At 36.0% G+C, this 22,604-nt stretch overlaps 1 protein-coding gene across 1 annotated transcript in view; it reads right to left on the bottom strand.

The window, feature by feature from the left end:
* NAALADL2 (N-acetylated alpha-linked acidic dipeptidase like 2) overlaps positions 1-22,604 on the bottom strand; it is a 401,471-nt gene that overhangs the window by 131,959 nt on the left and 246,908 nt on the right. Inside the window, exons 6-9 of the mRNA XM_067301422.1 lie at positions 16,495-16,638; positions 6,937-7,029; positions 2,004-2,209; positions 393-512 (exon numbers count right to left, since the gene is read on the bottom strand). Coding sequence (XP_067157523.1) covers positions 393-512; positions 2,004-2,209; positions 6,937-7,029; positions 16,495-16,638 — 563 coding nt within the window. The remainder of the gene's footprint in view (positions 1-392; positions 513-2,003; positions 2,210-6,936; positions 7,030-16,494; positions 16,639-22,604) is intronic.

Raw genomic sequence — 22,604 nt, 5'->3', positions numbered from 1 at the left:
TGGTAGATTTACAGGGTAAATGTGAATTGATAAACAGTCTTGAAGGACTGGATTAGGAAGAAAAAAATCTGAATTGTGCTAATGAATAGAAAATATGCTACTTTAAAGCTGTGAAAAATTGAGAAAGCTGAAGGGCATGCAAGTATAGTGAGACTTCGTATAATGAATTGTTGAGGTAAGTTATCCTATCTGCTCTCTTAATCCACCTTGTACTTTTTTTTTTTTTAAATAAAGTTCAGCCTGTTTATTTAGTAAAAAAAACCTGTTCATGCACAACTGCAAGGCTTAAACACTTGAACAAAACAACCTCCACCTGTAGTAACCAACCAGTATCAAGGCAGTAAACTGTAACCTCATAAACCATATATAAAGGAAAATACTTTATTTCTAACCTCTGCTGCCAGTTGCTGAAGAGAAGGTGATGCAATAGGATGTAAAGTTGAGTTGCCTCTGACTGGATTATGGAGGCTAACGTAAGCCACAACATTTCTTTGAAGAACTCTCTTGAGATCCTACAATACAAGCAGAGCAATGGTTATTACTACACGTGGTTGTAATTAAGACATGTTCTGTTATTTCAGTTCCTTTAAAGGAAAAACTGTACCCTATGTTTTTGTCTTCTGCGATTTCCTGAGTATTACTTAATACTTCTTCTTACAATATGCTGCTAAGATCTTCAAAGGGTATCTTAGAGTTACTGCTCTCTAGAGCAGAAGTTACAATTCCATTTCACACATCATCTCAACAAAATACAAATATGCCTAGAAGGAATTAAAAATGACTACACTTGTAAAGACCAAAAATGAAAACATCACATACTGTGAAACAACGTGAAGGCCTTTTAAACTTATGCCTGACAGAAGACAAACTTCAAAAGCAATCATTATCAGCAGTTAAATGTACTTGAATTTTTAGACTCCAAATTCAGATGTGAATTGCATAACTTCCCCAGTGGTGTCATTTTATTATGTTTTAAACTAGGGAAACAGTATGTTTCAGTTACTATCTTTTTTAAAAAAGATCACCTTTGCCTTCTTAGTAATGAGTTACTCTTTGCGTGAAGTGGCTCTTTATATGGAACAGAAGAGGTGTAACGCAATTACATCTGATGTAAAGCTGATTTGAAGTGGAGCTAAATAAATTGCGCTTCCAGTCTGGATTTTTTCAATTTGACTTTTTCACCCCCTCTTGTTTTTGAAGAATAATCATGTTGGAAGTATGAAACTTAGAAAACTGCTAGCTGCTCCTCACAAATGATGAAAATTAACTCTTCACTTTATCTGCTGTTTTAGTTCGGCAGCCATGAACCTCTCTGCTAGCTATTCCTTTTTAATTGATCAATCGATATGTAATCATAGTACTGTTGATCACATATGATAAGATATTTTCTTTTATTAGGATGATTTCTATTCTGTTGAAACTAATAGCCCAAGGAATTGTCTGTGTCAGATTGAATCTAACTCCTAAGCACAAATACGTGATAAGTGAATCAGAACTAACCACAGAAACACTGAAATGTTTATGTAATTAATATAAAGCATGGTATGGTTCTCTTCCTTCATTCAGTTTTTTCATGGTTCGGTTTTCTCCACAGTGAGTCTATCAATAAGAAATTTGTAACTGTTGAACCTCCAAGAAGGAGAAAAAGCCCTCTAAGCTATTCCTGGTTTTAAGTCTTTTCCTCTGCTCAGACTATGTCCTCTTTTACAGTCCTCTGCTGAATTAGCGAGGGGAATCAGCTCATAAGAGATGTTGTATATAACCACCCTGCAACCTTCAAAGCTATAGGAACAACTTACCACCCCAATATCACACATCATCTGTTCCACAGAAACTGCCTCTATAGATGTTTTCACTGCATTTGTTATGGTAAGGTGAGTAGACACAGAGTTGTCACAGACCAGTTAATGAATGGTTCTATATATAAGCACCGTTTCCTACTGTTTTCATGTTCGTTTCAACAAATGTCATCATTATTACAATACTTTCTAAAATTATTTTACCTCTGCCCATTCATATGAACCAATGTTCCCAAACGATGTCCCTCCCCATGAGCAGAAAACAATGGTCCGGTCAGGTCTCCAGCCTTTCCTAGCTTTCAACATCAAGGCTTCTATAAACGCAGTAATGACAGCAGTGCTACTGGCCCATTCTTGTCCACCATAGCTATTCAAACTGTTGTGATGACTACCAATGATGACATATCTGTCTGAAACATGGAGAAAAAGGAAAGAAAAGGGAATCTTATTTCTCATGGACACTACATTAAAAGAATTACAAAAATAAAGGATGAATTGTATTAGTAATGTCATTAATGCAAATAAATGCTGTCAACAGAAGTTTGTATGATCATGTGCAAGACAACTGTATGATACAAATATACAAAACTGAATATTACTTAAAAATATATTAATAAATTGACATGGATACTTCCCTAACCTAAACCCTGTGCCCTCCCCTTCATTGTTTGTTTATTATTCTCTCTTCTCATAAATTTTATTTGCTTTTATAGCAGGGGCTTTTGTCATACAGATAACGTAATAAAGTTCCATGCTCATGTTAGAGTGTTACAAAAACACACAAATGATATTTGGGAAACACTGTCTTCAATATATTGTAAATGCTCAAAAAAACCCCAAACAAAAGGTAGGATAGTAAAATGAGAAACACAGAGAAAATACATAAAGTATTAGTACTCCCTCACCTGAAAGACTGTGTTCAGTGCTCACCACCCTACCTCAAAAAAGACATTGCAGAAACAGCAGTTGAAGCAGGTAACCAGAATGGTTAGAAATCAGGACTTAGACTTCCATGTAAGGAGACATTGAAAAGACCTGGACTGCAGGTTTAGAGAAGAGACATGACAGAGGAATAAAAATAATGAATGATACAGAAAAATTAAGTCAGACCTATCAATTTTGGTGATATTGGAAGAAAGTGTTCTATAAAATGAAAAGCAAGAGGTTTCAACCCGAAATAAGAAAATACGTATAGTTAACCAGAAGAATCTTCGACCAAAGATAAATTTTAGGGAAGTATTTTAGGAAAACTTAGAAAAGGTTTAGTCCATAAGTCATTAAACAGGATTAAAAAAAAAAAACCAAAAAACAAACACATTTCTTTCAGAGACATTAAATGAAATCTTCAATTTTCAAGACATAACACATAATCCAAAACTTACTGATTATTGTAAAGAACCTCCTTTTATTCCATAGAGATGATGTGGTATTAAACAACTGAACCACTGGTCTGACTGACATGCATCAAGAAGTCTACACAAGGTTATGCTGAATGACTTATTCAGCTAATAGACTTGGTGTGTGAGGTCAATTCACAGTGGAATCCTCTCTGAAGGATTCCTTACTGGGTGTCTTTGATATTTAGCAAAGCCTCTTTGTGAAGTCCAGACGCAGAGTTTCTAAAGGTGTTCCTTCTGTACTTCAGGACACTTATAGTAACAGAAGAGTAGTTATAAAGCGATGTCAGAACCACAACAATCTCTCAATGTCATCTGTACTCCAAAGAGTGCAAAGTGTTTTGGTTTTCTGTTAGTATGCTTACTTTAGCCAAACAGATTCATTCTTCACTGTTATCAGCATGCTGGAATGTAGCAGGACATACACGTGAAAAAATGCCCATATCCTGTAGTGCTTATAAAATTAAACGTATAATCCTCAGGCATATTTTTGCAGAGAGTACTACCTATGAACCTTTTTTTTAACTGGACACAACATACTTTGATTACAAAACTGTTCTTTATCAAACCGGACTTTTACCAGTTTTGTTCAATATAATACACAGCAATGTTGTTTTATATGGGATCAAAAATGCTTTAAAAATAGATCTGCTTTGCAGCTGTAACACAGCGTTCTCAATCAACTGCTTGGGGAGGGTGCATGCGCACAAGTGTGCATATAGATATGAAAATTTGCTTCTAACAGCAGATGTCACTCAGATGACAATTTCATCAGGTGAGACGATTGAAAAAAATTGTATCTTGTGAGCCAACCAGAAATCTGAGTGGACATAATAATTTAACATAACAAAATACAATCTCACTAATACAATCAGATGTCTATGTTGCATCATAATAAAATTAATCACAGGTTGCACTGACAGTGAGAAGTCACAGGATCTTAAACTCAACTGATGTTAAGAATTATGAGCAGGAATGAACAGAAGCCCTTCAGGCTTCCAGGAGGTTACAGGAAGTGCCACTAAAGCAGGGTGATCAGACAGGACCAGTATTTGCCCCACATTATCATCTCTACTTGACCTATGAATAAAATATGCAGAAGAAAGTGGAAAGAGACCTTCTGAAACACAGTAGAGGACATGGTGGAGAAGAAGGGTATGAGCAGCAACTTATTGCAGGAGACTCCAGCTGAAGGTACAGGGGTAAAAGATAACAGCTGATGGCTCTTTTGAAATTCTTCATCTTTGCATCCCTCTCCCTCAGGAATACACACAAAATCATGCCAAAGTAGATGACTATATATAGCAAAAGCATAGGAGAAAGGATGGTCATGCTTACAAAGGCAGAAGCAGCCCTTTCATAATCATTTGCTGAAGCAAGCAGAAAAACAGAGATCACATGATAAGGAAAAAGAGAAAGATACTCCTGAAAGTGAGGTGGAGAGTGTTCAGGGTAGTGATGGGCTGGACAACAAGCATTTGTCATTTAAAAGAAAATTTCTTTATATTATCTTCTCTTGTTATAACTCCATTTTTAACCTTGTCCAACAGAGCTACAAAACCAATGGTAAGTTTTTCAGGTTTTTAAAAGGCTATGTCAACCATCGCATTTCTTTTGTTCCTGAATCTTTTAACCTCTTGGTTGGATTTCAGATGCTCTGCTTCTTTGTTATTCCTCAGATCAAATGTCAAATAAGATCACCATTACGTGTGTGTGTTGGAGGCAGGGCCTTTTCACAAAAAAAAAAATCCACCTCTGGTGAAACTCCACAGTCATTCAATAAGCTACACTGAAAATGTACTTGACTTTCTGCATTCCCAGGAACATCAAGGAGAGTATTTCAGGTGTCTAAAACAAGTAAAAACTCATCAAAATGACAGAGAACGAATGCTATTAAAACATCGAGTATTCTAACAGTTGAGAAGGCATGGCTATAGTATCAAGCAGAAATAGTAAAGAAACAGCTACAGTATCAAGCAGGAAAAGTGAAGAAACAACTGAAGGTTTAATGTTGATTCTGAATAAAATGTTGTCCAAGGTGCATTACATGCTTAATTTATGTCTGTATTGGAAGCCAGTTGTTACAGTCCCTACTCAGCAAGGTGTTTATGGGACTAATCGTAGGCATCTGAATAGTCCTACTGACTTCATTATATATCCTTAAAATTAACCATATACTGATGTACCTTTAAAAAGCAGCATCTTAACAAGACTGCAACAATGAGATGAAAGATTCAGGTATGGAGAAGATAAAGAATTTATTAAACAGAAATGGATGCTTTTTATTATTTGCCTTGCTCCTGTTTTGCAATTCAAGAGACAAAGTATGTCTAAACATGGCTACCCTTTAAATTCTGTGACAGCTATTCACAAAACATTAGCATTAGTAAAAACTGGAACCTTCTAATTCTTGTAGTAAATTAAATCCTTTATTGAAATTAAATTCATTGTGCTAATTGTTTTCTATTTTGTTTAAAAAAACATTTGTTCTGGTGAAAGGTGCAGCATTGAGCACACAAAAAACCCTCGGTCATTATTTCACCAACAGGGATAAACTGAAAGCTTCTCCATCCTCTTCATTCCATCATTTAAAATATGAAGAGACTGGCTCGCCTCCTAAGAAGACACAGAAAAATTTGCAAATTTTCTTCTGAAGCTAATAGTTGAGTCCTAATCAAGGTAACTGTGATGATGGTTTTGATGATGGGGCTATCTGTCCATTAGGAATTGGACTGGGCCACCAACACTTTACAGTATGTCAGTAAAGAGTAATCAGCAACAGTGTTCATCTATGTTGTAGGAATCCTTAGACTTTTAGGCAAATTCACTTGCAGACAAAGTAAACTCAAGATGCTTTTGATTCCTATGATGTCCTGATTATCATATTTACTACACACAGCATCAAATCAGAAAGAGGGTTTGTGTTTTAAGTCACAATTTATCTTGAGATCTTCTTGTTTAATTCTCAGACATACAGAATAGCAAGTATTTCTAAAATTGTATACAACTAGTTTAAGGTATGGTTGTAACACAAAGTAAGGCTGCAGAACTTAAAATTTGGCTAAGAACTTAATCACAGATGTTTATACACTATAATCACGTTCAGTATTAGATTCTTAACTAAGCCAGACATCATGCTACACCTTGGTTTCAGTAAAACATTTCAGTTAGGCAGGGATGTTGTGGATTTGAATCATACAGAGTTTTATGCTCATATTTATAAAACAAAATGCCAAAACTCACCCTTTTTTTTCTGGAGTAGGTCCTGTAATAAGGACAGCCATACCCTCCCAGCAAATATAAATCTGGGCATGCTTTTTGTTTGTTACATATATATACTTTTATATATCACAAAATTATTATAAAGTTATAAAAATACCTTTTCTAAAGTCATACAGACAGCTCACATAATAATTCAAATCATGCAAAACAGTGCTTTCTATTATTAAAGCCACCAGCATAGTTACTTGGTATAAAATACAATTATTATCTATGGTCTAAGTGTAATTCCTGCTTGCTGTGTAATATATGCTCATTTTAACTATAACATCCCCTTGAGCTTATTTTCTGTTTAATTCTTACAGTCTGTCTTACCATAAATCAAATCACAAAATCTCTGCAACAAAGACTTTCTTCCTCTTTATTAGTACATTACGTAGCAAAATGGAAACGTGATCCCAGCTATGACTCCCAGCCATCATGAAACAACTAATCAACACAAATGATAAAGGGCTACTTACCAGGAAATACAGTTCCTTTTAAATATCCAATAACATTAGAAATTGTCTTGTATGTTGCGACTGACTGAATATTCAGACTGATTATTTTTTTGTCTGTTAAAAGATTAAAAAAAAAAAAGGGAAGAAAACTAAGAACATGTTAAACTGCTATTTATCCAGCCAAGAAATCCATAGGCCACAGAAAAATTCCTCACACATAATAATAATAATTAAAAAGAAAAGGAATAAAAATGGTATTGGAGAAGAACCAGAGATTAAAACATGAAATCATATCACATTATTTTCTTAGTCCCGTTTTAGTAGTGGGGATTAAACCTGAAATCTCAGAAGCAGCCTCTATTCCTGGAGTTAAAAGATCATTCAATTCACCCAATAAATGCTGACAGAATACGACAGTTAAAAAAGAAAAAAAAAAGAAAAAAAGAAAAAAGAAAAGGCAGATTTACATACTCTTATGATAAGGATATTTGTCTTAATCTTCATAGGTTTACCTAGCCTAAATGCTCACCCAGGCAACCTTTCAATAGCATTCAAGATTTTATGCCTGGTTTACACTACACTATTCTTCTGGAAAACACTATGCTAACTGCGACGGGAAAACTGCACCTCCGCATGCCTAACCGCTGTGCCGGCCCAGCATTTGGGGGTGCTACACTTGGGCACTTATGCCAAGGGGAGAGAGCTTTTATTGGCGTAGCTGCTATCAAAAGAGGAAATGGCATAATTACAGAGGCAGAAAAACTTTAAAGAACTGCCAATATACACGGGACCTGCCAATATAGCTATGCCAACTGAGACCGCAGTGCAGGGTAAGGACAGAGGAACGTCAATGCCCGAGTTGGAACAGTTTAAAAAACTAACTGCCCTTTGCCGAGAATTACTGCCGCGCTCTCTACCCCCGACGGGACACGCTAACCACACTAAGGCTCCTGCAGTTTGTGGCAATGCAAACAAAGCATCTAATTACAGGCAGATGCAGATACTTTTAAAATGTTTCATCTGCATTATAATAGACTGTATTAACATTCCTCTTATCTGAAAGGTCATAACTTCGATTTAAGGAGCAAAATGTCTCAAACAGCTCTAACTTAAATGCGAGCAATTGTCTGCAAGTAACCACCGTGTCACCCTAGGCTCTCCAGGGAGGTTCTCCTACCTCCACGCAGGACTGCACCACCCCCGTGACAGGCCCGTGTTTAAGCGTCACTGAGCCAGAGTCCCTTCCATGTCCATATCCCGACTGCCGCAGACCAGCGTTATGCTATGGCCCTCCCGCTGCTGTGTTTCCAGGATTTGTTTGCTAAGACGTGAGCAGTACTGAAGTGGGGAGGGTGCTGCAAGACGTAAAGTAAAAACACTGCATCTCCATCCTGAAGTTCTTCGGGTTTCATTTGCTGGTACTTCACCTGGTAAATTTACTTTAAAATTCAATTAAAACAAAATTCTATACATTTTCATTCACTATTCTTCACTGATTTTTGGAACAAGCGTAACAACAGCCAGAATCTTTCTTTAAAAAGAAATGTAAGTCACTATCCAATAGTGCTTACTCTACTTTTTACTTGGACAAAACCATTTTTGCTATCAATAGATACGTTCTCTATGTGATGACTGTTTTTTTTTTAAACCAGAGTGCAACAGTAAAGAATGTGTGAACTGAGCACAGTTCATTAAAAATAAATCACATCACACTCTTTGCAATAACCAACATAGCAACTTTAGTATTTTGATCTGCCATGCATATGTTGGGGTTCAAGTCCTAATTAACATTGTCCTTCTGATGTATGTTACTTTAAGTTTTATTAACATCATGAGATGATGAATTAGTTGTTCTGTAGAAGTTCAGATATTCTACAATTTTATCAAAATATTTCATTTTAAAAGTAATTAATCCAAAGGGGTCCCAGCACTGTTACTTATTATTTTTTTTAATCTTTTTTAAAAATTTGAAAACAGTTCATGGTATCCATGAAATTTTGAAATTCACCTATAGCATGGAAATTCACCTATAGTATGGAAATTACTTCAAGATCCAGTTTCATCGCTACAATCATTCGAGGGCCAACTTACTTGCTCAGCTTAAAACGATTTTTAAGTCAAAGTTCATCTCCCTTCTTCTTCTCACCCTGCAACGCTTTAGATATGGCATGCTTCCTTAGGCCCCACTTCAGCAAAGAACAAGATAAAGCCTTTTGAAGACAACTGACTTAACTTCACTCTTCACATTTTTCCTTAATGCGCATCAGCCATGCAGTCTTCAACTGACAGTAAAGCAACAGAAATTTTTTTTTCTGGCAATACACATATTCTGGAATCAGATATTCAAATTAATAGTCATATAATCCAGTAGCACACTTAAAGCGACTTAGGCGTAAAGTCTTAGCACACCAAATAAAAAGGCTGAAAGCGCTCTCTTTGCTGTATACAGCAGAAGTGAAATTTAATCCCCTTTAAACAGTTCTGACAACAAATCTTGCTTCCCAATGCTATACTTTAAAGGTCTTGACAACTTTCTCTCTTTCTTCTGTATTCTCTGGAAACCTATGAAGAGAATTAAGCTTAACAGTACTCAAGATACACTTCAAGTATATATATGCCAAAAGCTACTTCTGAAATAGAAAAATGGAAAAGGATTTATGTTTTGTTAGTATTTCTGATTTATTTTCTGATCTGAAACCTATAAATTGTCTCATAGCTACTTGCCCCTCTCACGATTACATAGCTACTTTTTAAAATGCTTGGTTATCACTTGCTCATTTGATTGGCAGCTTTAGAACTTCAGAAGAGGCAAAATTACTACCTGTGGCCTAAGAAATGAGTGAAGTTTTATTCCTTTTTTCACTTTCAACCTTACCCCAAGCTCATAACAATGTGGAGAAGTGCCAGACTTTGAGTCTGATTTTCAAGTGTGTTGATAAAATAATCAAACACTGCTCATACGGAACAGCTATAATCAGTTTGTCTGAGTGTTCCTTTGAGTACTGGGTTTTAAAAAGCATCTTTAGAAACTTCCTCACACAAGATTTCTGCTACAAATACATGAAAATCTCCCCACGTGCACATTTAACTCAAGCACAGAAGCATCAAAAACTAACTGAATTCACGCATTCGCAGAACATAGTCGTTAGATTGTAAAAACGGAAGTTATTCCGGAAGATTACAGAAACAAACTACGTGGAATAAACTTCAGGAATAAGGTCTCAAAGGAGTAATTCAGTCCTTCGCGTGTATATAATTCCTGTTGAAATCAACACAACCTGAATAAAAAGACGTCAATTTTAAATCACAATTAAAGCAAATCTTTCAATCATCAAACATGCATAGCTAAATGGTTTTAGGGTGCACTAATTCAACTGGAGCAGTCGGGATAAAATCACCTCACGTTTCTTGCTCCTGTCATTCAGAAGCCATATGACGGGCTCCGACAACTCAACTGCTAACTTCCAAGCACGTGCTACCAAGCTTTTCAGGCACCACTAAAGGCTAAAAATCTGTTTAATAAGGAAAGCTACAATTTTCATAAAGTTATCTTGAGGCTTTAAAGTAACTCTAAATAGCACAAACCATGATGCAACAGGAAGAACTGACTGTACTCCATTTAGAAACATCATCAGCTACTTACATAAAAAGGGTAATCGAATATATTACAGATTTCTTATCTTGGATTGGTGATACTATAAGGAATAATACAGACTGGTACATAATATTTGCACTATGCTGTTATATACACCAATATGATAAGTATACATTAAAAGCCATATATAACAGCAGATTTTACCATCATTTGAAAATAATCCTTCATTTTTTAGAGCAACTGACTGAGAAAAATCCCAAACTACTGCCATATTCGACTGTTTAGTTTATGGGCTTTTGAAACCTTACTTAACTGTGAAAAGTGCGTCTTTCTTAGTTCTCAGTGTTATGTAAATTATTTTGAGTGATCTACTTAGCATTTTAAATCATTTTTCAAGTAAGTTCAGACATACGTTCTCAAAATAAATGCAAATGTTATAAGCATTCATGTAGGATATAACTTTCAAACCAACATGACTTATAAAAAGAAATGAACTTGTAAAAACAGCATGTGATTGATAATTTATATAAATTATCTTTGGAAAATAACTCAATTACATCTTGTGCAACACTCAAAATGCATATGCAAAAATCAACACTGAATCTATGACAATGTACAGAATTGTTGAATTGTAAAATTATTTGTGTACAAATATGTCAAAACTTGTAACTCAATGTTTCTGCAACAGAAAGCCTTTACTGTGTTTTATATAAGTGATATACCATTGAGACTCAGTCTTTTTTCCAAATCTGGTATTCCTAACTTTTTTCTCTACTAGATTTTGATTGATTAACCAACTATGTTGTCTACTAACAATATATCTGGTTTTTATATGGATATTCATAGGTCCTGAGTCCTCAAGCCCAGTCTTGGTCTGAAGAGCTTCACGAGTAATTTTTTTGCTATTTGATCAAATTTTCTGATCTAGAGAAAGGAATCCAAAAATAAATCCATTCAAGCGAAAGTTTCTGAAAATAAATGATGTCTGCAACAAAGTCCTTTAAGGAGGTTCTAAACTGAGATGGCTTAATGTGAAACAGAATAAATGTGTCGCACACAATATCAAAGATAGTTACAAATTTTGAGAATGGTTCGTATTTTAGAGCTGAATTCCACGATCTCACACTACTTTGCAAGGAGATTCTTTTTCAGAGATTGTTCATGCCACTGCTTTATAAGCGATCAGATCCTAAGCATTACACAGCAAAGGATGGACACAGAACAGAAGCATGAAAAAGTATCTTGGCCAGTTATAATTCTGGTAGAGAAAGCCTTGAAAGCTTCAGTTAAGAGTAGAGAGGTAAATAATATTAAAAGTTTCACACAGTTTAAGCTTGTTTCCATGCACTTCTATTTAATAATGAGAACAGAATTTAAAGCAATCACAAACTGAAAATCCAAGAGTATAACTGTTTCTATGTTTTAATATACAGTATGTCTATATTCCATCTGCGTCCCTATTTTAAATATACTTATTCGAAACACCAGCAGGTAGTATCTGGAGAACATCTCCGCATTTCTACTGCTAAGGACAATGAATATCTATTTGGTCGATGTGGTAACATACATTGCCACACTACATGCTAGCATCTTTCTCTATTTGTTTCCTTGGATTTATATTCAACATAGTGTAAATTTATTACACCTAGAAATGGGATTCTCTGCATACTGCTATAATTGAATGACGGCACAGAGTTTATAGAATATGGTATTCTTTTTGTCTGACAAGTAAGCAAGCTATGGAAGAGAAACATATAATAGCATCACAAGGCTGCAACCTAATGTCTCATGTGATAATATATCTTTTTTTTTTTATGTCCTTCTTCCCACAGAAAGGATGACAGGCTTGATTTGCACTAGTGTGCAGCACTTGGCAGAGAACTTTTATTTGTCTTGGACCATGATCATACTATATGGAAACTAAAGGCATCTTCAAGTTATGCCTTCGGTACAATTAACGATGCAAATTTATCAGAGTTGACTATAAAACTATAATGACCATCTGACATGTAGAACTGCATAAAGCTGAATAAAATAGGTATTTATTCAAAGTGTTTCAAAAATTCTTAGTTATGTTATGCCAGAAATCTCTTCCGCTGAACTCCAGGACTTCTAGTTATCTGTTCCACTCTAATTTTTTGATAGTGAGTATGGATTTGTTTACAGCCTACAATGAAGCCTTGGACTGCAGCCATTTAAGATGATTCAGTATTGATCAGTGACTGTACTTTGTAGGCTAAAAAAGGTTACAGAAGATCAAACGCTTCTACCTAAAATAAAAGCATTTTGATCTGAGTGCATTCTACTGGCTTTCTTTATTCACCCTACTGGCTTTATTTATTCACATACCGTTTGATATCGTTGAAGTTATTTAAACTACTGGTGCTTTGTTTTTACCATTTTATAGATTAAGAAATAAATAAATGCATCCACTTCACAGTGAAGGGTCTTAAGAGCTCTTTAAGAAATGGTATCTTCTGTATATGTTAACTATACTATACTGATGTTCTCTGAAATAATACACTCCCCATTTTCTTGGTTGATCCAGATGGAGAGAGACATAGGGCTGGATTTATGGCAGGCTGCTAGAGAAACAACTTGTCACTGTTAAAATCAACCATTTACTTCTACTTTTTGTTTCCTATCTTTTCAAAAGCTCTTTATCCATGTGAACACATTTCCTCTTAAATCATGCTATCTTGTTTTACCTAAGAGCTTTTGGTAGGATCTCAGTTGAGAACCTTTCCAGTAATCTCAACTTGATATCCCTGTTTACAAGTCTGATAACTCATATTTGAAAGGTCAGTTCAATCCCTGAAAAATATACATCTTTCTCCCTGCATCTCATAGGACAACCGAACATACTGAAGCACACAAACTGATCTGTGAAATTTGAAGGTCTACCCTTCTGCCACAGACATGTGGAGATCACTAGTGAAATCCTAGGTTTTCTAGTCTTTTATCCCCACCAATGTGAAGCACTGAATATGAAAACTCACACTTACAGCCAAAAAGGAAAATTAAACACTTGCCTCTAATACTTTTAAGGATTTGTCCATTAACCTACGAGACTTTTCCATTCAACAGCAAAATATAGGGCCAGAAGTGATGAAAAAGCACCTTGTAAATGAAATTGCACTAGATAGAATTACTTTAAATACTCAAGAGATTCATTGGGATGAACTGCAAATGACTGAAATCTGCCAACTGGCAGATAACTGAACAAACAACAAAGGAAGTTTACTGCAGCACAGCAGTACTTCTTCATTTATGTCAATAAGAATGCCTTGGTTTTATGGCAATCTTCATAACGTCCTAGCAAATATCCTGTATATATTCTGTAATAAGTAAAAGCTTCAGAAGTATATGGCTTCTCTATAACACTTTACTCTTAAATTCTTTACCAATTGCCCATTTTGGGGAAATGTTCAAAGCAGCACAGAACTACAAATTAATGAGGATTAATAAGTACGCACCATAATAAAAAGCAACTCAATTTCTACAACTAACTTTAATTCCCACTGTTTACTTGTAGGTTTTAAGTATTTGATATGTCTCAGATGTTCGTCTCCATATCCTCCCACTCCCTCTGTCACATTATGTCTCTTGAAAACTGCAAGGCTAAGGAAAAAAAGAGGCAATGTGAGAAAACTATATATAAATGTTTAATCATTACTGATGAATCTGCTCTTCAGCTTTTTGAAACATACTGATGAGAAAATGATGATCATTTTATTCTAACAAATTTTAAGCCAACCAATCATCTGAATTGCTCATTCATCTCTTTTGACAGTTAAGTGATGAGTTCTACGTCAGAAGTGAAATATCTCTCTTAAGCTTCTCCAAATCAACTGGAAGGCCGCAAATTCAGCCTTCGCTGTTTTGATATGCACTACTCTGATCAGCATAATCTCTTTAGCTATTATTACATGGTTATATAAGATTTCTTATCACAAGAGCAGTCTTTTATCCCTTCCATTTAGGCTAATTCTGAACGTTTCAGCGCACTATATGCTTCAGCCCACCAACACTATACCACCAGTATATCAAAGCACAACATAGCATAATGCATTCCAGAATTATGCAAGGCATGTTACTGTAGACCCTCCTTGCTAAACAAAGTAAGATTTAAAAAAAATCCCACTGGGGAACTGCAGTTAAGAAGCTTTGCCTGACATCAGATACAAGCTGTTGTATTCACCCAGAATAAGGAGAACATGGATAGACTCTTCCTAGCCTGTGAGCTTCATACAGTCTTTCTTTCCAGATATCATCCACCATGTAGAATTTCTGCCATCTCAGGGAAATAAATCAGAAATGCTACAACTATCGCATAAAAAGTAGAATAAGGTACCCTTTAGATAATTCTATCCCTCAGTCTCCAAACAAAGTTTTTTGAGAACCAGATTCAGTGCAGCTTTTTCTAGAGTGAGTGAATTCATGCTTTCCCTTCAGCATTTCAACTGTTGAAAACTCCCACAATATTAGCAAGCTTCACACATCCTACCTGGAATGGTTAGGCATTTCTCCCTTCCAAAAAGGCCCTTTTCTCCTTTAACAGACTATCTATTGGTTGCGGGGAAGATCAGTTCCTCATTAAAGTATCTAGACAACCATGAATGGAGAGCAATAGTTCTTCTTAAACTCAACAGTTTAAGCCATGAAGCATAGAGTCTTACTGCCTTTCTTTTTAGTATGTGTAACACAAACGCTAACACAAGTCATAAAATTAATCAACCTTTTTTATGACTTGCTTTATTGTATTTCTAATCCACATTAACTTTCCAAAAGCAATAAACAAGTGATACAAGCTCATACATGATATTACAGTGGTTGCCCTTAAAACACACTTCAGATTGGCTTTTACTATTACCATCATTGTACTTAGCAAAGGAAATAGTGTGCTAACTTAATCTGCCTTCACCCCTCCAAAACTACTGCTTCAAATCAGTTAATTTAAATGGGCAAAATAATAAAAGATACAGTTTGTTCTGTGTTTTTACTGGTAAAAGATAGGCTAGTACAAAATAAAAGTCAGCATTACTGTTTATAGGCGCATCTCTTCTGGAAGGTGACCTGGAAGGGGTTCCTTCCTTCAGCATAACACTGTGCAGTGTCTTTGCTGGAAGATCACACTCTCACTTTTTTCCCCAAATCAATATGAAGTTTGTTTGAGCTATAATCTGTATGACTTTGCTAAGGGTCTTATCTCTGAAGAGATACTCTGAATGCATTCTTTTTTACATCTAGCCCTACTCGAGGCATTTTGTTCTACTACTTTTGTTATCACGATGCAACCTTTTCGTGGCGAAACCTGGAGGAAAGGGTGCCTGACAGACAAAAATGCATTGTTTATTCTCTGGCAAATAGTTACAAATTAAAGAACACAGAAAGGCACATCATTGCTTAGAATAATAGAATATATTCTGCCAGAGGCAGAAAGAAGACAAAGAGCATAGCTTTAATACTGCTACTAGTGCCTTAACGTTTCAAGCACATTCTTAGTAGTCCAACAAGGCCTAACAAACTACTGCAGCACTAACATCTCCCTAGTGTTGATGCAAAGACAGCGGGATTTGTTTTAGTCAGGAGCAAGAATTAGAGCTTAATGCCTTGTACTGAGACTTCTTACTCCAGTTATTGATTCACATTTGCTGAATGCTGGCAAATGAGCTCATTTCTGAAACTGTTAGAAGTAACAAGACTAAGGTTGCTAAGGATAAAAGAGCAAATGCCTCTTTTTTTTTTTTAAATGGCTCTTCTGTAGTACTTCTCAGCCTTTTTTTTTTAAACTCAACTCCCATCTAGCAGATTTTTGGAGCATAACTTACAAGTTTTACATAGCCACTTCTAAAAAGCTGCTAAAACAAAACATACCCATAACTGGCTAAACCTCTTAGTTATACACAATTACAGCGAACATATTTGGAGTACTTGAAGGACATTTCATAATTAGGAGAAAAAATTATTTTAAAAAGTATTACCTGTGGCTGGCAGTTCAAGGGGGATGCACCTATCTTTTCCGATGCTGTCCTCAGGTAAGGAAATCAGTTGTTTGACAAGCCCTGCAGAAACTGGTTGCACTAACAGCGTTGTGAGGTTTGATCGATTTCGTCTGTAGATTCCATCTTAAATAACAGAAAATGAACAACAATTTAGTAAATGAAACTTAGGAAGATTTAACTTCTGCATAAGGCTTAAACCAACCAAAAAAAGCACATATCTAACATACACCTTCAAAATCTGGTTTAGATTAGCAACCATTCCTTTGCACTTACCTTAATGGAAAAAAAAAAAAAAAATCCCTTTAACAACCACTACCACAAAACTACAAGTATCCAGGGGAATAGTTCCACAAGACAAAACTGCTGAAGAGTCCAAGCAGATATTATATTGTGTGCAACTTAAAAACAAAAGTTAGAGATTGTATATGATTAAAGGAATCAATGAAAAACAGAATTACTGATCAGCAACAAATTTCAAAGTTAGGTATGAACAGAACACAGCATTACAGGGAAAAGTGGACATTTAAAACAGACTGAAATCCAGTGCAAGTGTCTGTCTGCACCAAACGATGCCAGTATTGATAAGGCTGCTTGTTCTGCTGAGAATGCAAAAATATTTTAGTAGTATAAAAATGGTGCTACTTAGCACTAACGTTGTTTAAGGGCAGGCTATCCCACGCACTGAACCGTTTGTGAGAACTCTGAGAAGAAACACCCCAAGGAGGATGCATGCTGGTGACATACTGACAACTTGATGAGACATATCCTTCCTTGCATATACCCAGGAGCCTGGAAACGCGAATATACACCTTCCTCTTTAAGGCACATATATTCAAAGTGGATCTCAATTCAGCTAAGTTGTCTATGATTTATTTTATAAATGCAGGGATGTTTTTTGCAATGGATGGTTGATGGCTCAACTGAAGGAGTTCTGGAATAAGAGCTTACTGAACAGACAGTTAGTTGTATGTAAAGTGGGGGAAGGTAGAGATGAGAAATCATCAGTTCTTCAATGACATGTTTAAAACCTTAAGAAGGAACAGCACAAACCTCATTGGATCAAAAGATTCATTCATATTTTAAAATCTCCCTCTAACTGAAAAAAGGAAACAGACTTTTCATACACATGACTCCAGGATTTAAGCACGGGAAGGGTTCTGACGAGATACAGTATGTTCTGAGAGACCAACTTACAGACCTGGAAGAAGATAAACTCTGGACACAGAAATGATCTGAAGCACTTCATGACAAAATGTTTGTCTGTTTTTCCCAACTCTTTCAGTTAGCCTAATAATGGCATCACCTCTTCCCAGGGAAATCAAGAATACTCCTGCAAGACTAAAAGCACACCATGAAAAAGAGAGAAGGTTCACAGCATGGGACAGAAAGTAGCTCTAAAACAATCTGCAAAACCCCTAAAAGCCTTTCAATATGCCTGCCCATACTGAATTACTTGCAAACTTCCAGCTAGAGTTCAGAATGCCAGGAGTCTCCGAGAACTCTATTCAACAAATACCACGTTTTCTGTTGATACTGAGTTCCTTACAACCAGGAGGCATCCCTTCCATTCTGTGACCTACAAACACAAGGTGAAGAAGCTATGAGAAATCAGTAGCCCATAATAAATTTCTATAAAATTACTAGCAGGGATGTTGTTACTGAACTACATTCTCTAAAATCCACCTGCGTCCTCCCTCTTCTGTTTTACTTTTTGTGCTAGCCACTCCAAAGAGTTGTTACAGGATATCTTAATCATAAGACAAAAAGCAACCAAGGCTATAACATTTAATTATGGAAGAAAAATTTGTTCAGCTTTAATGCACAGCAGAAATACTCGGTATTCACTTTTAAAAATGTGACAAATTTATAAATGGAAAGTGAAACTGGTTCAAAAGGTCTTAGTGTAGGAAAAGGGTTGTCTTGGCAAAGCTGAACAGGGTTGAAAAAGTTCTCGAAGTTGTTACTACACAGCACATCAACTTCTCAAGCTTTGAGAGTCTGTTTCTGGAAACAAAATGAATTCTGAAATGTCCATCAGAAGCTTGTAGCTGAGACATTATTTTCTGTCTACTGTTCGTCAGTGTGCACACTATATTACAGGAGCAATGAAGCTCAAAGCATTGCAAATGAAAAACATCTATCCTTCCTCCATTTAACCGCAACTTGAGCTTCATACCTGAAGAAACTGCAAAAGATGCACATCCAGGAACAACGTAAATGGGAAAACCTCACATATTACAGTGGTTCACCTCACAGTGTAACGTGGAGTTGAAATACAGAAAGGGAGATTATGTCATCTGGAAGAAAACCTTCTGATAGTAAGAATACTTGAATACTGAAAGTGCCTATGTAGGTGGTAGGCAAATCTCTGCAACCGAAGTCTTTCTAAAGGAAACACTGGACTGTCAGGGATGACACAGACAGCGCTGAACCCTTCCTTGAGGGAAGGTGATTAGATAACCTCTTGATGTCTTTTCCAATCCTATTTTCTATGATTCTCTAACAACTGAACTTTCTGAACTATTTAATAAAAAAGCAGTACTGGAATTATTATTAAAAAATTGCTTTAAGAAAAAATGCAAAAGTTACTTTCCCTTTGCCAGCCACTTCTTTAGTTGCCACAAGTGCACCTTGTTTTTATGAATAATATGAGGAAAGCTATCTGCATCATGATCAGGAAATAGAAGGTAAAGATCCAAGAGCAATTTCCCCTGTAAAATACAATTCACACTGGAAAAAAATTTGAGAATTCAAGGGCTACTACTTTAAGGCCCAGTCTTTTTTTTTTTTTTTTTTAAACTAATGAGCTTGGTTCTATACCATTCACAAAAGATAGTGTAGCACAACTTCATTAGGAAACTAATATACTGGAAGAACTTTGCCAGGTTCTTGCTAGCTCCTCCACCACCAGACACCAGACTCCTTGGAGAAGATAGTGCTTTCAGAATCTGTGAGCCCAACAAACGCTTTGAAGATGATTTAAATTTGGGATTTTGTTTGAAATTTAATTTTATAGCATCAAAATCTTCCAAGAAACTGAATCCCTTTCTCTGTGCAATTTTAACAATCCAACAGCACCAACAATCCAGGTTTAAAACCACCATTATTTTAAGAAAGACTCTAGAGAACATACTGGAGTACAGGAAGAAGAGAAATACGCTCCTTAAGTTAACTTTGGGAAAAAAGAGAGAATTTTTAGAAAGCTTCTGAAATACAAAGTGAAGACTACATTCGTACTTTTTGCAGTGACTGTGTTTTGTTTTGAACGCACACAAAACCCTTGAACCTCAGGCTCCATACTAGTCAAACTGGAATAGACATTTGTAACCAGCCTTTCTTAGCACTGTATCACATAACTTACTGGTGTTAGCAAAATATTCTGAGATCCCTGAAAAGTTGTTACTTGGAGTATGTAATAGTTGTGTACCACATTCCAAGTAGAACTTCATCATCATTTCAATGACTTTTGTCACAGCCGAAATCAGAATACACAAAAGAAAAGTGAGCAAGTCACAATGTCTTACTGTCCTAGTCAAAAGAAACTACTTTATCCACGGCCCCCTCCATATCATGTAATTTGTCTTTTATTTTCCTATTTTTTCTAAATATAAAGTTTGTGGTACAAGAATCAAATTTCTGTTCATTTCTACTAAAATTCCACATTCAGAGATAAATTGAAAAGGATATCATACTTAACCATTACCTGTTTATTAAAGTAGTCTTCTACAAAGATCAGCTAAAACAAAAACAAAAAGTTAACAAATAGAAGTGACTAAGAAAAGTTTATTGATGACATTCTCTACAGCAATTCCTTTTATGACCTGAAACAGTTTTAATGATGGCTCCCAAAATTTATGAAAAAAATGTAAAGTCTGACTGAACACTGAACCATAATTGTACATACCCACATCTTAGACTTTCTACTGCATTAATAATAAAACAGTATTAGTTTTGAAATATCTGAAGTGAATGGCTCATTAATTTTTCACCTGAAGCTTAATGGAAATTTGACAAACAGTTTTATGCTAAGAATAGACACTTCAAGCAGGACTTTACAGCATGCTATGAGAATAATTTACAGCATAAAAGACAGAATAAAGTGCATTTGGTTAAATAAGATGGTTCTCTTATTCAATTGCCTGGAGCGAACAGTTAGTTCAACGCATTTTTGTGAAAGAGATTCTTCCACTTGTGCATTCCCAGAATATCTTCTGCACTGCCCTTTGACAAGGCTACATCTTGTACTAACCATGGTGAAAACAAAGATGTATCAACTGACACATAGTAGATATTTATACCATTTGCGCTTTGAACATATATACACCCCCACTCCATTTCTGCTGATATATTCAACAGCTGGTGCACTTCCCCTGGTTCTCATGGAGCTCAGAACAATGATTTCTTTATTCTCCCCTGCAAAATCAGTTTCTCTGTGGTTTCCATGACGTGCGTCTAACCACATGCTCAGACTGAAAAGGACTGTACGGTGCTTAACAGGGAGACTCTAGCTGACTGGTGGCTCTAGATACTAAAATCACATTACTATAGTTGATCACAACAATTCTGCATTGCAACAGCTATTTTGTCACGTCATCAGCAACAGTTGTTCCGAACACTGAGTGAGCCGATCACTTCCGATACTGACCTGACTCTCTCCCTACTCAAAAAGCAGCCTGTCACACTTTTGATTAATACTGCTGGAAAAGGCTTGCACTGTCATACTGGTGCATCTTACAGCAAAAACGTTAAAAGCTTTTGTTGTTATTTTTGCACATTACCTTCAATTTCAATGAATAATTCCACAAAGAGCCACATTTTCATAGGACAACTTCTATTGTTTTCCCCTACTGTCCTCAATAGCATTATGAGTACAGTTCGCAGGATTTGGTCCAAGCAGATTCTCAGAATTCAAGTAAGAGTGAAACCTCTGATATAAAAACGTACCTATCTGCTACAACTTTGAAAGCCACCGAGTGCAACTGAGCCACCTTCTTTTCCTTCCCAGATTCTCTCTTTGAGCATGGGAAGAGAAATGAAACTGATTCTGGCTGTCACTTCTTGCTGTAAAGTGATAGAGCGAGAACACTGATCCTGAAAAGCTGATGCCCTTCTCCAAGCACTCAGAAACAGGAAACTCTGTGGAAAGCTCTACATCTGCTTAATGTTTAGATATTAAAAGTCATGTACATCTTTTTCTGCACATAAAGTAAAATAGAGACCTCTTCCTCCATCTCTCTAAAGCAAAGAAAATAAATATTCCAAGGAAGCTGGCATTCTTATTTATGCATATTAAAAATGGTGCTGATCATATGATTCAAAATGAAAATTAGAATGGTTTTTATTAATAGGATGAAAAAGATCATAACTTCAGACTTAGAGGGTATCTTGAGAGGTATAAGCTCCAAGTATCTGAGCATGGATGAGAAAAATAATTGGTACAGGAAAATATTATTCAAGGGAAGAGCACAATCTAGAGTATATGTTCATGGAGTGGAAGCGAGAAAGCAGTTTCCTGTGATGTCTTTATTCAGATCTCTATGAATTACCCACCAGAATTACAGCACGAAACATATGTCAGTTCAGAAGCACTTTGTTTCGCTACAGTCATTGGTATTAATATGCAGAAGAAAAATGCCAGAAAAACACGCAGAGAGAAAAACGCCACTTTCTCTTTTGTAACAAAAAGGGCTCTGAAATTCTGTAACTAGGGATTTCATTTAACAGCAGCCTCAACTAAGAACTTTCAAAGCAGCTTTACAGGCAATGCAGTAGTGAAATGATGAATGTTCTGCCAATTACAACAGCATTGTGCCAGCTTGTACCTCATGATGCATCATTCACAAATGGACAAGGGACGCTTCGAATGATGCAGTGATTTGAGCTATTGCTGAGAAAGAAGGCAGCACCTTGAAAAGGTTTATGCACATTTACAGAAAACGTAGTACTTACAGGGAGTCAGGATCACCCAGAAAAATAACTACTGAGAGTAGTCCAAGCATTCTTAAACAATACTTATCTCCTATATGTTTTTTTTTTAATCGTTAAGACCTTTCAACTTTCTACTTGTGAGACTACACTTTCTAAAGACT

The sequence above is a fragment of the Apteryx mantelli genome, chromosome 9 (assembly GCF_036417845.1).
Source record: "Apteryx mantelli isolate bAptMan1 chromosome 9, bAptMan1.hap1, whole genome shotgun sequence".
In the NCBI taxonomy this organism is placed as follows: Eukaryota; Metazoa; Chordata; class Aves; order Apterygiformes; family Apterygidae; genus Apteryx; species Apteryx mantelli.
The sequence above is the reverse complement of the archived record's forward strand: the minus strand, read 5'-3'. Positions and strand labels throughout refer to the sequence as shown.